The following is a 13,004-nucleotide window of genomic DNA, read 5'->3' as shown; positions in this document are numbered from 1 at the left end:
TGGTGTGGGGGTGGAAGTAGATTACGGAGTCCCTGGTTGTAGTTTTGTTTTGCACAATTCTGGAAAAAAAAAAAAAAATGAAAAACACGTAAAAAGGCTTTTAAAAAGTAAATGCAAAGTTGAGGTAAGACACTGGACTAAAACCTATCTATTTAAAGTGCTAGCACATGGGGCGCCTGGGTGGCTCAGTCGTTAAGCGTCTGCCTTTGGCTCAGGTCATGATCCCAGGGTCCTGGGATGGAGCCCCGCATCGGGCTCCCTGCTCCGCGGGAAGCCCGCTTCTCCCTCTCCCAGTCCCCCTGCTTGTGTTTCCTCTCTCGCTGTCTCTCTGTCAAATATATAAATAAAATCTTTAAAAAAATAAAATTAAATAAATAAATAAAATTAAGTGCTAGCACAGTGCCACAGCCCAGGCAAGCAGTCCACAAGTCAGAGCTTCTGTGATTATTACTGGCTCACCCTTTCCTACACTGAGCTTCCTTATCTTTTTAACTCCTTAAAGAGGTAAGAGCAATTCGGTGTTTGTTACACATACATTCAGCAGATAAATGAGCAAATGAGCTAACATTTCTAGATAGTCCCAAACCTAAGGTTCTATCCTCACTTAAAACTGCTTGGCTCTGTTAGATAAAGCACTCTAATAATAAAATGAAAACAAAGGCATCAATTTTTACAAGGGTACCAATGATTTCTTTGGGGAATGGGGGCAGCAATAGTATTCTTCACCTCGATTACCATCATGTTGGCATGGTTCCCAGTAAAAGAATGTAGAAGGATTAGTGCGAGCTCGTTATCTCTACAATTAAAAATAAAATTTTAACCTGTTAAAGAACAGGTGTATATGATAATTTGCATAATCTCAATCCTTTACCACGATTTTTAAACTCAGCAATGTGCACATCTCTTCCACACACAAAAAAATGAAAATCTAAGTCTGCTAAACTATTTTACAGCTCATGACCAACATCCTCATCATTCTAAACACCCCAAGAGTTTCAATTTGACAAAATAGCCCAGAAAATGTCTTTGATACAAGTCTGGATAAATAACGCTTTCTACAGATGTTTTAAAATTCAAAGGTAACAAAATTTACTTTTATAATGAAGACGGAAACCCACCAACCAGCAAAGCAACCACACATGTATTATAGAAAAAAAAAGAAACAATAACAAAACTACCTGGTACTTTGTACATGAGTACAGAGTCCTTAGGAAGCAGAAAGAAGTCCAACAAAGACTGCAAAGCAGTTGAGAAAAGGTAGATAACAAAAATGTTAGGAGAAAAAAGCATGCAAACCACTCAGAATTTCAATGCAAGTCAGAGAGACTCACAAAGTTTTAATAAAAAGGTGTCCAATTAGAATATGACCTGAATTCCACTGCTTTCTCCAAAAATAAAAAATTAAAAGGAGTAATAGAAATAAATTAGAATCCCCATCACGCCATATTCAAACACTGTGACTGCGTTCAACCCTCTAATAAACGGACTTTAAGTAATTAACATTTAAGCCATGCATTTCCTTGATTTAAGCAATTAAAAGTTGCCAGTCGTCATCACATGCAGAGGATCCTCACTCTTCAGCACATCGACAAATTCATCATTTTACAAATCTAAACTCTCTACCATTCACTTTTCCAGAAAACTGTCTTACTACTGTGACTTTATCAAAGTTATTTCCAAGACTTAGAAACAAAAAGAATATTGTGCCTTCTCTCTCCCCAAAAACATTTTAACTATTATGAGAAACAAGAACCACGCCCCAGTCATAATTAGCAGTATGTCCATAAATACGGTAGAAATTCTGAAAAAAGACTAGGCTAATACTCTGATTAGGAGCAAAATCATTTCTATCAGAATTTCCATTCTGTATGCAATCACTACTTGGACATTTCAGGATATACAATCTAACATCACTCTTAGTTATTATATAGCTGCTTATACTGGTCTATGTTTCAGTGACATATACATATTTACTTATATATATATTTAAAAAGAATACAATATTTTTACAATATACAAAATACAATATATTTAAAGAAAATACAAATATTTTCAAATGCACATCTAAAAATAATTTTCCCAAAAGATACAAATCATTATAACTTTTAACATATTTTTCATATAACCAGTACCACAAAAAACTACAGATTATTAAAGAGCTGGAGAAGACCTTCATCAGGAAAAATATCTCGAAAAGTCAATGGTAATTCAGAAATTTTGTAGGGAAAGGGAAAAGAAAAAATTAACTACCCTACGGATAGAAGGGGTTTGGAAAAGGAGTCAAAGACAATGGATCAGATTTGGGAAATGACAAATGTTTCAAAACCTATAAATCTTCAGATTTGGGCACTGATTTTTTTTTTTTTTTGAAACAAAATATAGAAACAAAGTAACTTTAATCTTTAGTGGTAAAAATCTAACTGTGGAAAACTGAGTATTTAATATATTTTTACTCTGAAAGACGGTAAAGGCAGTAATCTAAAAAGTAAGTTACTTCATTTTATTTTAGTATGTGCCACCACCGGAAAAGAGCAAGCTCTATTTTACACTTCATCTGATGAGTTGGTAAATAAAGTGACTCTAGGGAAGGTGCTATTAAAACAATCACTCCTAATGTTCTAGGCTGCAGATCAAGAAACAGTCTTACATTTTTCTTCATTTCTGGCTCAATTCAGACTTCTCTCATCCATCTAACTCCAAATTAGTAATTTACTAGAAGAACATTTGAAATTAGTATTTGCCTTTTTTATAAATCATGTATACTCTGGTTGAGGTTAAAATTCTATAAAACTTCCAAATAAAACAATGTAACCTTATCATATGTTACAGTATCAGAATCGTCCACCAGCCAAATGTGTTATTGGCTGATGTTACACATTAGACTCCCAAAATAACAGTATAACAAATGACATTTAAATTTGGGAGATTCTGACAGCAAATGTGGGAGTACATTTAAGGTATACAGTTAAAAGTTAAGCCATGTGTTTCTTAAATACTACATTCTATTAAATCCTTAAACCAAAGTTCTGATCCCATTAAGTATTTTCTGGCTTCAAAACCAAGAACTCCTGTAATTATTTTTAGCTCTAACAATTCCTATTTTTAGTTGAAATAGGATATAAGAAAGAAGCAAGGAGAAGGAACTCTGATTAAAGTGACAAAACAGGAAGTCAGTCCAGGGAAAGTGATGGTAAATGGTCTCCCAAAAGAACTTTTGACAGAGAAACCCTATCTCCCATAGAGGTTACATAAAAGTATCTCTAAAGAGGAATTACATATTAAAATAATGTAATTAAACATCAAAATGTCTACACCCTCTAACTGCAAGCCTAGCTACTTGTAAAATGAATCTTTTTTACCTGATGCTGTTGGAGCTCCTCTTCCATCAGCTATTGCTTTGGAAGAAGGATTTGTAAGCATCGGTGTGTCTTCCTTTTCTGCCCTGGGACATTCATTATGGTAAGCAGGATCTGAGGCTAGCGGTGCTGAAACTTCTGAACCACGACTTAAGTCAAGAGGGAGACAGGGTCCCAGCTTCTCAAGTGACAAATGTGCAACATCAGGCACTATACAAAATAAAGAATGTAATCGAATATTAACACAGATAAACTGACTCCGTTAATACCAATGTGGATTAAAATGTTATCTAAGTTACACAGTGCCTGGCACAACAGAACGCACTCAATAAATATCTGTCGAGTAAACCAAGTGCTTATAAATCCAAAAGATGTAAGAAGGAAAAAGCAGAAAATTCTTAATGTTTTCATAATCTTTATCTCTTTTATGTTTGGTTCTATAGGAAATCAATATACATTACCCTCTGGTACTGAAGACTCTTGCTGATTTTGAGAACTGATGGAGAATACTTTCCCATCAGTGGCTGGAGAGGGAGGAGAAACCTTTTCTACGGAATCATCAGGCATGGGCAAGGTGGCTAAGCGCTGAGATCTTCTTCTCCGCTCACTATGCTTGAAAGGTCTAGGGGGGTTCACAGGCTGTGGAGAACCTAGAAAAAGATCTTCAATGTTCACGAAGCAGACACATGCCAGGATCATCTTATAATATTTAAGGAGATAAATGGGAAAAATGATTCAAATTCTGCCCTCTGATGTTGTAAGGTATCCACAAGGAACAGCATGTTCCAAAAGTAATCATAGGCAAAAACTGTGCCCTCATTCACAAAAAGTTAAATCAAAACTTCTAAAATCTAAAGCCTACTAGAACCAAAAGAAAAAAACATGGAACATTGATTTCAGGTAGTTTCCCAAGTGACAGACTACAGTTAATTCTCTAATTGCAGATCATTGTGTTAGTTGTTATTTTTCCTTTGGGAAAATAGTCTCTGTACAGCTGAGATTTTTTAAAAATTAAGAATATATATATATATATTCCTTTTGCTACATTACAAATCTAGAAACTCGAAGGGAAAAAAAGGCAGGGGGCATAGGTGACAAAAATCTGACATGCATTGTAGAGTTAGTGCTTCACTTGCCAAAATAAAACTAACGTAAGTAAGTTTATCCCACCCTCATTCCCACAAATGGATTTTTATAAACATAAGTTTGGGCCTGATTCATTAAAAAAAATTGAACACAAACAACTTTAAGTACTTACAGGCAAATAATGAGGACTTTAAAAGAACAGAACACTATTCTTGTCCTCATTTTTTTTTTTTTATAACCAACTTGGTAGGTCAATTAAACATCTTCTAGCTATGGAACACAAAAGTTTGGAAATTTCTGGGGTTTTTTTAACCTTTAGTTTTCTTCTTTCTACGTGGCATGTAAACATGTTAGAAGAATTTAGAATAGGCAGATTACACACGCCAATACACTCATGTTATCTTAACTTAGAAGGAGGAAATATGAGTGGTCTAGAGAGGTTGATGCTTTGGGTATTTAAAAGTAATTTTACAAAAATCAAAACAAAAAAAGACATGGTGATAATTGAAAAAATGAAAGAATAAAATTCAATTGCTGTAACACTGTGGCTATAATACCAAAATACAAAACAATTTCAAAATAAAATACTTATCAATGTCACATGACATTGTGGTGACTACTAATGACATCATTTCATGATAAATGCCAAAATGAAATGAAGCTTCATGAGGAAACAACTGAGCTTTTCTGTTCCCATTCTTTCTACCCATTTATTAAAAAGAACAAAACCAAACCAAGAAAGTACCAAAGCCTGCTCAAAAATTCAAAAATATGGTTTGGTAGAAAATATGGCAACTGAATGGAAGAAGAGGTGACTATATCTGACTGCTAAAAGTCTTCTCAATGCCAACATTTTTCATTGTGGAAGATACGATATGGAAGAGTTCATAAGAAAATGTGTCACATTCATTTACTAGTCAGGATACTAATTCACTTGATGTATAAATTGCCAAAGGGAAGTATCTCTTTATCCAGCGCCTTCCCATGTAACGGTTTTTCATATGTCTCTAACTTAGAATACTAAACTAACAGGAGAAACACAGGGTCATCTTCTTTTATATATCCAGACCCATGATGGCTATTTTATAAAGACTAATAATAAGTTAACTACCCTGAAATTAGTGGTATTGAAACAGTAAAATCTTTAAAAATAAGATCAAGGAAGCATTCTTCTTCCTTTGTTAGTAAAAATAAATTGAAATTTGCACTCCAAATCCCAGAACAAGAATGAATAAAATGTACTGCAGGGGGATACAGACAAATGGGGACAATAACTAGATCTATCCATAAGAATAGTCTTAGGAGTTGAGGAAAAAATATCCAGTGTGAGTCTTTCTCTCTGTTTTGTTTTGGTTTGGTTTTTTGTAATGAATCAGGCCTCTCATTGTGCTTGGATTATTATTATTGAGGATAGCCAAACTACAGTTAAAGAGTTTGCGTTATTAAATGGTAAGGTTTCTCAACCAGTACAGTCTCTGTACAATAAATCAGTCAGAAATGTATATGCTTTTTGCCCCTGAAATAGTTTTAAGCCTTCCCTATCATATCCACTTAAGTTTGAATTTGTAAAAAGCAACTTCATAAAAATACAATATAACTACAATCAAACTGTTTTTAATGTATCTTATAGGATAAGTAACTATTTTTTAAAAATCTGTGCTCACTAGTTTTATTTATCACTGAAGAAGAAAGCTGAGATACAAGCGTCAAATCCTCGACTTGTATTAATTCTGGGGAAAGTGGTGATTTAGGGGGTTTTATACACCCAGAAGAATCTCCAGATTCATGTTTGCATTTCTTGCTGCGAGCCTTCCCTGAAGACAAAGTTGAGGATAACAGTGCAGGTTTCTGAGTGTTGGCAGAACTGCTAATGTCAGCTTCATTTTTTTTCTGACTTTGAGGTTTAGGTGAAATCGCCTGAATAAATAATAAAAAATTGATATTTTTATTTTGGTTTCTTCATTTTTGTTCTTGTATTCTATTTTGATTGTTAAGCAACTTTAGTATCCAAAAACATTGTTAAGCAACATATAACATTTCTATTACAAATGAAAAACCAAAAAGAACCCCACAAATTATTAACTAAAAGTTGAATAGGCTATCTTTAAAGGGATGCTGTCAACTTTTAGTCTAAGTTTGACTATTTAAAAATATATTATTCCTAATATTCTCAGAATATAAAATTTTATCTTGATGGACAAAGATTTTCACAGTATTACACTGTGAAATAGATCTCATTTGAAACCATAATTACCAACTACACCTTAATAACAATTAGGTAAATAAAGAGCATCTTCATTTTTTAGGGCAGTAGAGGAATACATTTAAGCTTCTGACTTTTAGAAGTTTTCTCATAAAACAATCTCTTTTATCAAGTTGAATGCAGAGGTCTAAGTAGACAGTTCCCCTTTAAAGAAAGATCTCAACAGGAAAACAATGACCAAATTAACAAAACATTATCTTTAACTCATTTTAGTGCTGAAAGCCAGAGTTTCATAAGCATAGTGCATCATGAAATCAAAGCCACCAGCAATACAGAGTTAAAAGACTAAAAAACAATACAAAACAAGCAACAACAACAACAAAAAAAACCAAGGAGTAAAACCAAGTGTAAGTTAAAAACATTGGATTTAAAAACAAAATACGTCGCATTCTTAGATGAGAATTTTTACCTTCCTCCTGCCAACTGATACTTTTAAAAAAAAATCAGAACTTTGTCAGTTCTTTCATAAAGGATATCTTTATTCATTTGGCAGTACAATTTCCTACCTATGTAGAAATAGATGTGAATGTGTCCAAAGACAACAGAGAATAGCCACATTGGATGGATTTACAATCTATGGTGTGGGAATGCCTATGCTGTATCTCTTCCTGACACACGTATCTGAGAGCAAAAGAGGAGATACACTTTTTTAAAAAATCCATACTAAGATAGGCCTCTATAAAATAGAATCAAATTGCTAGCACTATGAACAACATGCTTGTCCCCAGGAAACCTTTTTACTTCCTGATCTTTTGTGAGGGGTGACCATCAGGTCAGCAGTCTGCAGTTCTGTGGAATATGAAAGATCATTGTCTGGGGACCAAACAGCCTTCTGCTCCCACTAAAATACAAGGCACTCAAATTTTGGTGTACAGTTGGTTTTAAGTAGGGCACCTCTGGATGCCCTACAGATGTGGCATGTCAGACATACCACATAAAAGGGCTGGTGTCAAGTGTCCCATTCATTCAGTTGTCATCATTTCTATTCTTGAATTTACTCATTACACATGTGTATAAGTGCAGATTAATCATTTGAAAAAGTACTCCATAAATGGAAAGGGTTCCTAGACTTATCATAAAAGGTGTTGCCAGAAAAGTAATTAGAGCCATTACTTGTAAATAAACAATTTTATTGTTCATCTTCACATATGTGAGAGACATCACTACAGCATCCAGTACTCTCGAGTTACAAAGTTATAAAACAAGATTTTAAAACTTAAATTAGTATCTTGATAAGGTGCTTAACTTCTAAACAAGGACAAATTAACATTTTTAAAAACTTACTGAATTATGCATCTAATGCAGGTTTATCCAAAAGTAAATATAACATGACAATTCCCTAATACAATTAAATAAGCTATAATTAATATCTGAGAATTGGGGTTCAAAACCACACTTTGAATTTTTTAAAAGTGTAAATAAAGGAAATCCATTAGCACAGTAAGTTCTGGCTATAGGCCTGTTATCAATCTATGTCATGAGCGACATTATTTTACTCATTAAGACAACAGAGGTTAGTGACAATCAATACCTCTCCGTTAAGTCTGGAGTAGATACCAATACTCGTAATTGAGAGTTTTATAACTCGGCTTTTTAACTTTGAAGCAGGGCAAACAGCATAAAAATTAAGAGTTTGGTTACAAAACATTTTCACAATGATATCAATCTGAATGACAAAAAATGAGGGAACAGCACTTATGTTCCTTAAAAATCTAAAATAACTTACAAAGTTTTCAGTAATGATTATTGGTCTCTTTGTTACAAAACTGGCAAGGACTCTCAAAAATGTCTTACTTATGCAAATAGAAACAGCCGAGTTACTCAATTTTTCTTTCTTTTTTTTTAAACTCAATTTCAGAATGTTGTTGTCTGTACTTATCTCTGAAATGGGCACTGCCCTTTACGCTAACAGTAAGTAATTTTCACAATCACATTCACCGCAGCAGGATTGTGCATAATGAAAGATTGACATTGTAATGAATTTTCCAGAAACATTTTATTACCCAAGTCCCTGATTTATTGCATTCTGAGAATACCATAAACAGTGGTGAAAATACAAAATACTGTTTTATCTGGGACGTTGAATATAGTAATACAGAGTAAAAAAAAATCACTTAAAATTTGGTTGATATACTGACAGTAACGGCAAAGACTTAACCGCTTGATGATCACAGAAAATCAGAAGGCATGATTCGCTGACATATCAATTTAAAAGACCATTGGTTTAATACAACATTAATGGAGGCACCAAAACAATGCACTGTTATCAAATCAGGCCTAAAATAACCCTGAAAAACTCAATACAATATCAATTAAATTTGGACTATTTTTTAAAACGCATATAGAGAAGAGCAAAAGATACTCATTTTAAAGTCTTCTTTATTAGGCTACTAATAAAGAAAATTAAATTAATACAAAAAGGATATATTAAAACTACATTAAGGCTCAGATTTTAAAACAGGAGAACCAAGGAAATCCATTTATGGCTATTACTGTGTTCTTATAGTCTTACAGTGCCCAAGAAGTTAAGCCCTTAGAGAATGTAAAAGCATGCACAGTTCGTTATGTACAGGTACTGTGGGAATCTGAAGGTAGCCAAGGCAAAATCTAGCAACTGCAACCTTCGCTTTTAAATTCCTCTATTAGGTGGTTTAAAGACAGACCCTTCATAGTTTTGTAAAATTCTTTTTTTTTGTAGTTATTAAAATATACATCCTAGCAAAAATGTATGGCTCATTGATCAATTCATAAAACACATAGTCAGTCTAACAACACCAACTGTTACAATATAAAAGAAACTTCTTACAAAAGAAGCTTTATTAGATGTCAAAAACCCTGTTTTAACTCACAAATTAAAAGTATTTGTGTAAGGGTCTTTTTGTAAGCTAGTTAAATGTGGTCCAGCTGGAAGCTTATACCCTGGGATGCCTGTCTCCGGGCCTTCAAGAAATGTCGGAGACAGAGGCTTTAATGCCAGTCTACTGAAAACAAACACTAACGAAGTCTGTAGTTTATCTGTATACCTGGGAGAAGGCAGAGTTAAAAATATATCATCCATTAATTAGCTTCCTATTCCCATATCTGATCACAAGGGCAATTTCAATTACGTGGATACTCTAGCTCCGTGAGCATTCCAGTTGGGGACCTTGAAAACAATCAAACGCTACCGTTTCATACCTGCTCCAGCATTGGAGCTGTTTCAGTGCAGTCTTCCTTTCTGTCAGCACCATCCACCCCAACAGCTTTGGATGCCAACAAACCTTGAGAAAAATTGTACAGAAATTGCTCATTAGAAAAATTAGTGACTTTCACTCTAACTTCCCCAAATTTTAGTAGCTGAAATCCCCCATCCTTCTTACTATATAGGAAGCAAACATTCTCAAAAGTTTACTTGTTCAAAATACAAACACCCTTAAGGGACTAAATCGGAACTTGAGAGATGCTTATACAATTAGTTTTCTGGAAAACTATTACTCCTAAAGATATCCTTAAAAAAAACACACTCATACACATTTAGTCTGTAAAAATTTTAAAGTCTATGGCTTAACGTCTAGAAACCTAAGATTACTTAAATACTCATAATATGGGCTTTGTCTGTACAACTGAAATATATAGAGTTAATACTAAGATCTGAGAAATCCTTCCAAGCATCTAGAATGTCAGATTTGGTTGTTGTTGTTGCTGTTAGCTAAAAAAAAAAAAAAAAAAAAACCAAAAAAAAAAAACTACTCCCGATTTTTAATTCCACTTAGAACCTTTGACCTAAGCTTTATGGGTTTATCCCTATACCTCACTGTACCTTATCTTCTTACAGAAGTGCCAAAAACACTGATGGGTCTGTTTTATGTTAACAGGAAAAAGGGGCAGACCCTTCCTACAGTTGAGCTTAGTAGTATAGCCTCATTCTACAAATGAAGAAATAATTTAGGAATTCCAGTTTTCTCCAATGTGTATCACTAATTCTCAATTTTAGAAGACAAAATATTTCATCTGGAGTATATAAAATAACTTTGCAAGACATTAAAACTCTGCCTTAATTTATAAATTAAAGGCATTTACTTGGTCAAGATACTTTGCAAAGCACCTGACAGGTACCTTCAATGAAGCCAAACTTGTATAACAAGTATGTCTTTGCTGATGACCACTGGCACATAAAAGGTCACCAAAAATCACCTCTGTCATTTCAAAGTTGGTTACACAAAAACTCGGCTTCAAAGGAAGTAATTTTAACAATCAACGACCTAACAGTGAACTTACTACAGCAATTATACCACCCATATTACTGAAGCAGTCTACAGCAAACTTAATAGGAGGAAAAAGTGCCTGCAAATGCCACGTAACATCAAGCTATCCACGTGGCGACATCCCTTGGCTTTTTCAGATAACAATCTCACAGATGTTAAGTAATCTAACTATGATAAAATCATACCCTTAAAGTAGTATTAGAACCAAGTGGTAAAGATAGAAAAGGCTGAGTGTAAAACAATGATTTTGATACATTACTGGTTTTAAAAAGGATATTTGGTCTAGTTTGATATAACAATCTATATAGTTTGCTCACACAATATTAAGTATAGATTTAAATGGGGGAAAAACCCAATATAGAAATAATTTTACAAAAAGCTTACAAACCATAAATTCAATCCTAGTTATATTAACAGCACTTCTGAACATATTTTTAGATGACTGAAAGAGATACAGCATGGCATATTTCCTTAACATTTAAAACCGCGTTCACTAGGTTTTTCTTCTCTAGCTAATATTTTTGAGAATCAATACTACTGAAATAAAAAGGAAAAGAGGGAATCAAGTTCTTTTGCAGGAAACTGAGTAGAGGTTCCACTTCTAAGGTTTACTCAAGCAGGACAAATATTTTGCTCTTCGGTCTATTAAATTTATCTTACTTTTGCTTCCTTTCATATAGATGACAGAAATACTTTTTAAATCCCATCAACGCACAGAAGAGATCTCAAATTACAAAATTAAAAATAAGGTACCACAAGCTTTAAAATAAACAAAATAATTCAGACATACTCATGAATTTAAATTAGGGTATTACAGACCCAATTAATTAAAAGCAATTCCCACCTAATGGTTTGTGAATGAAAAATAAAGCTTTGTAATGTTCTTATAAAAAGTAATGGGGCATTTAATAAGAAACTACTCAAAATCAGATCAGAAAATACAATACGTGGCATCCTGAGAATTCAAATGCGTCCAGTACAATCGATAAAAGCTTTTCATACTTTATATACATGCTATCTTACAGAAGAGGTACCAAATACAAACAACAAAAGGGGACAAGATTAAAAGGCTTTGGAAAGTCGCTGCCTTAAGAGACTGTCCAAAATCTGTCTTCTTGGCCTGCGAACATGCTGGGGAGAAATGCAATATCCTGAGAAAATGAGAAGAGTTAAGTGAAAGAGATACAAATGAATTTTAGTTATCTGTAAATACTTATTATTTATCAATATATCACTAACCCAGGTCCTCCTCCAGAAGAATGTATCTGTAATTATCTTAACAGGATGCATTATGCAGTTTCAAGATTATTATGTAAGTATCAGGTAAAAGTAGAATATCAAATATTCATGAGTCACACCCACAAAGTCACAATTTCTCAATACTGTACTTCATCTACAAAATACATAGTTGTCTCTCTCTGCTAATAGGAATGAATAGAACGGAGGCCAGAGTACCCTGGAATGGCAAAGGGGAGGAAAGAAAAAGTAGTCAAATTTGTGCTCCACTTTTCAACCAGGGATTCCAAAACACAACGTTCTTGCTGGGAATAAGAATCAAATACTCTTGAATCAGTAACATGTACTGGCTCATTCAAACCTCTGGGTTTTTTTTAAATTATTTTTAAAATTCCTTAAGTTGCACACACATATCTAAGCTGGCTGAAATTCTAGAACTCCTTGAACTAGTAGAAACAGACATGCACCAATTGCTGCTGTTTCTTCTTTTACTCCCTTGACAATCTGTATTTTAAAATCTACTCAAATTCGCTTGAAGTTTGCTTGCAACTTTGTCTCTAAGTATGGACTCTGGAATCGCTCTGTAAAATTGTCAATTCTAAATCAGCATGCGTAAAGTATATAACTATCAATAAGGTACATTACATAATGAAAAATAAGTCTCTGGAAGAACATACATATGCTGTGCAACTATCATTTCAAATATGTACTTACTTGGAAACTTCAAAAAAGCCATCTTATACCTACCATTCCCTAAAGAGAAATCAGGCTTTAGAATCTCTATAGGGTGTGTATATGAGGGAGGAAACAGAAGGGGAG

At 33.8% G+C, this 13,004-nt stretch overlaps 1 protein-coding gene across 4 annotated transcripts in view; it reads right to left on the bottom strand.

Annotated features, from left to right (window-relative positions):
- The window catches only part of PHF20L1 (PHD finger protein 20 like 1), an 82,352-nt gene that overhangs the window by 37,206 nt on the left and 32,142 nt on the right, over positions 1 to 13,004 (bottom strand). For all 4 annotated transcript variants that reach the window (XM_035011976.1, XM_035011974.1, XM_035011977.1 and 1 more), the window contains 4 exons: positions 9,883 to 9,965; positions 6,107 to 6,359; positions 3,818 to 4,006; positions 3,360 to 3,566 (listed from right to left, as the gene is read on the bottom strand). In XM_035011976.1, coding sequence (XP_034867867.1) covers positions 3,360 to 3,566; positions 3,818 to 4,006; positions 6,107 to 6,359; positions 9,883 to 9,965 — 732 coding nt within the window. The remainder of the gene's footprint in view (positions 1 to 3,359; positions 3,567 to 3,817; positions 4,007 to 6,106; positions 6,360 to 9,882; positions 9,966 to 13,004) is intronic.

This window comes from Mirounga leonina, unplaced genomic scaffold (genome assembly GCF_011800145.1).
Source record: "Mirounga leonina isolate KUSES-001 unplaced genomic scaffold, KU_Mleo_1.0 Mir_165, whole genome shotgun sequence".
Lineage (NCBI taxonomy): Eukaryota > Metazoa > Chordata > Mammalia > Carnivora > Phocidae > Mirounga > Mirounga leonina.
Note: the sequence above shows the minus strand (reverse complement) of the source record. Positions and strands in the feature narration are given on the sequence as shown.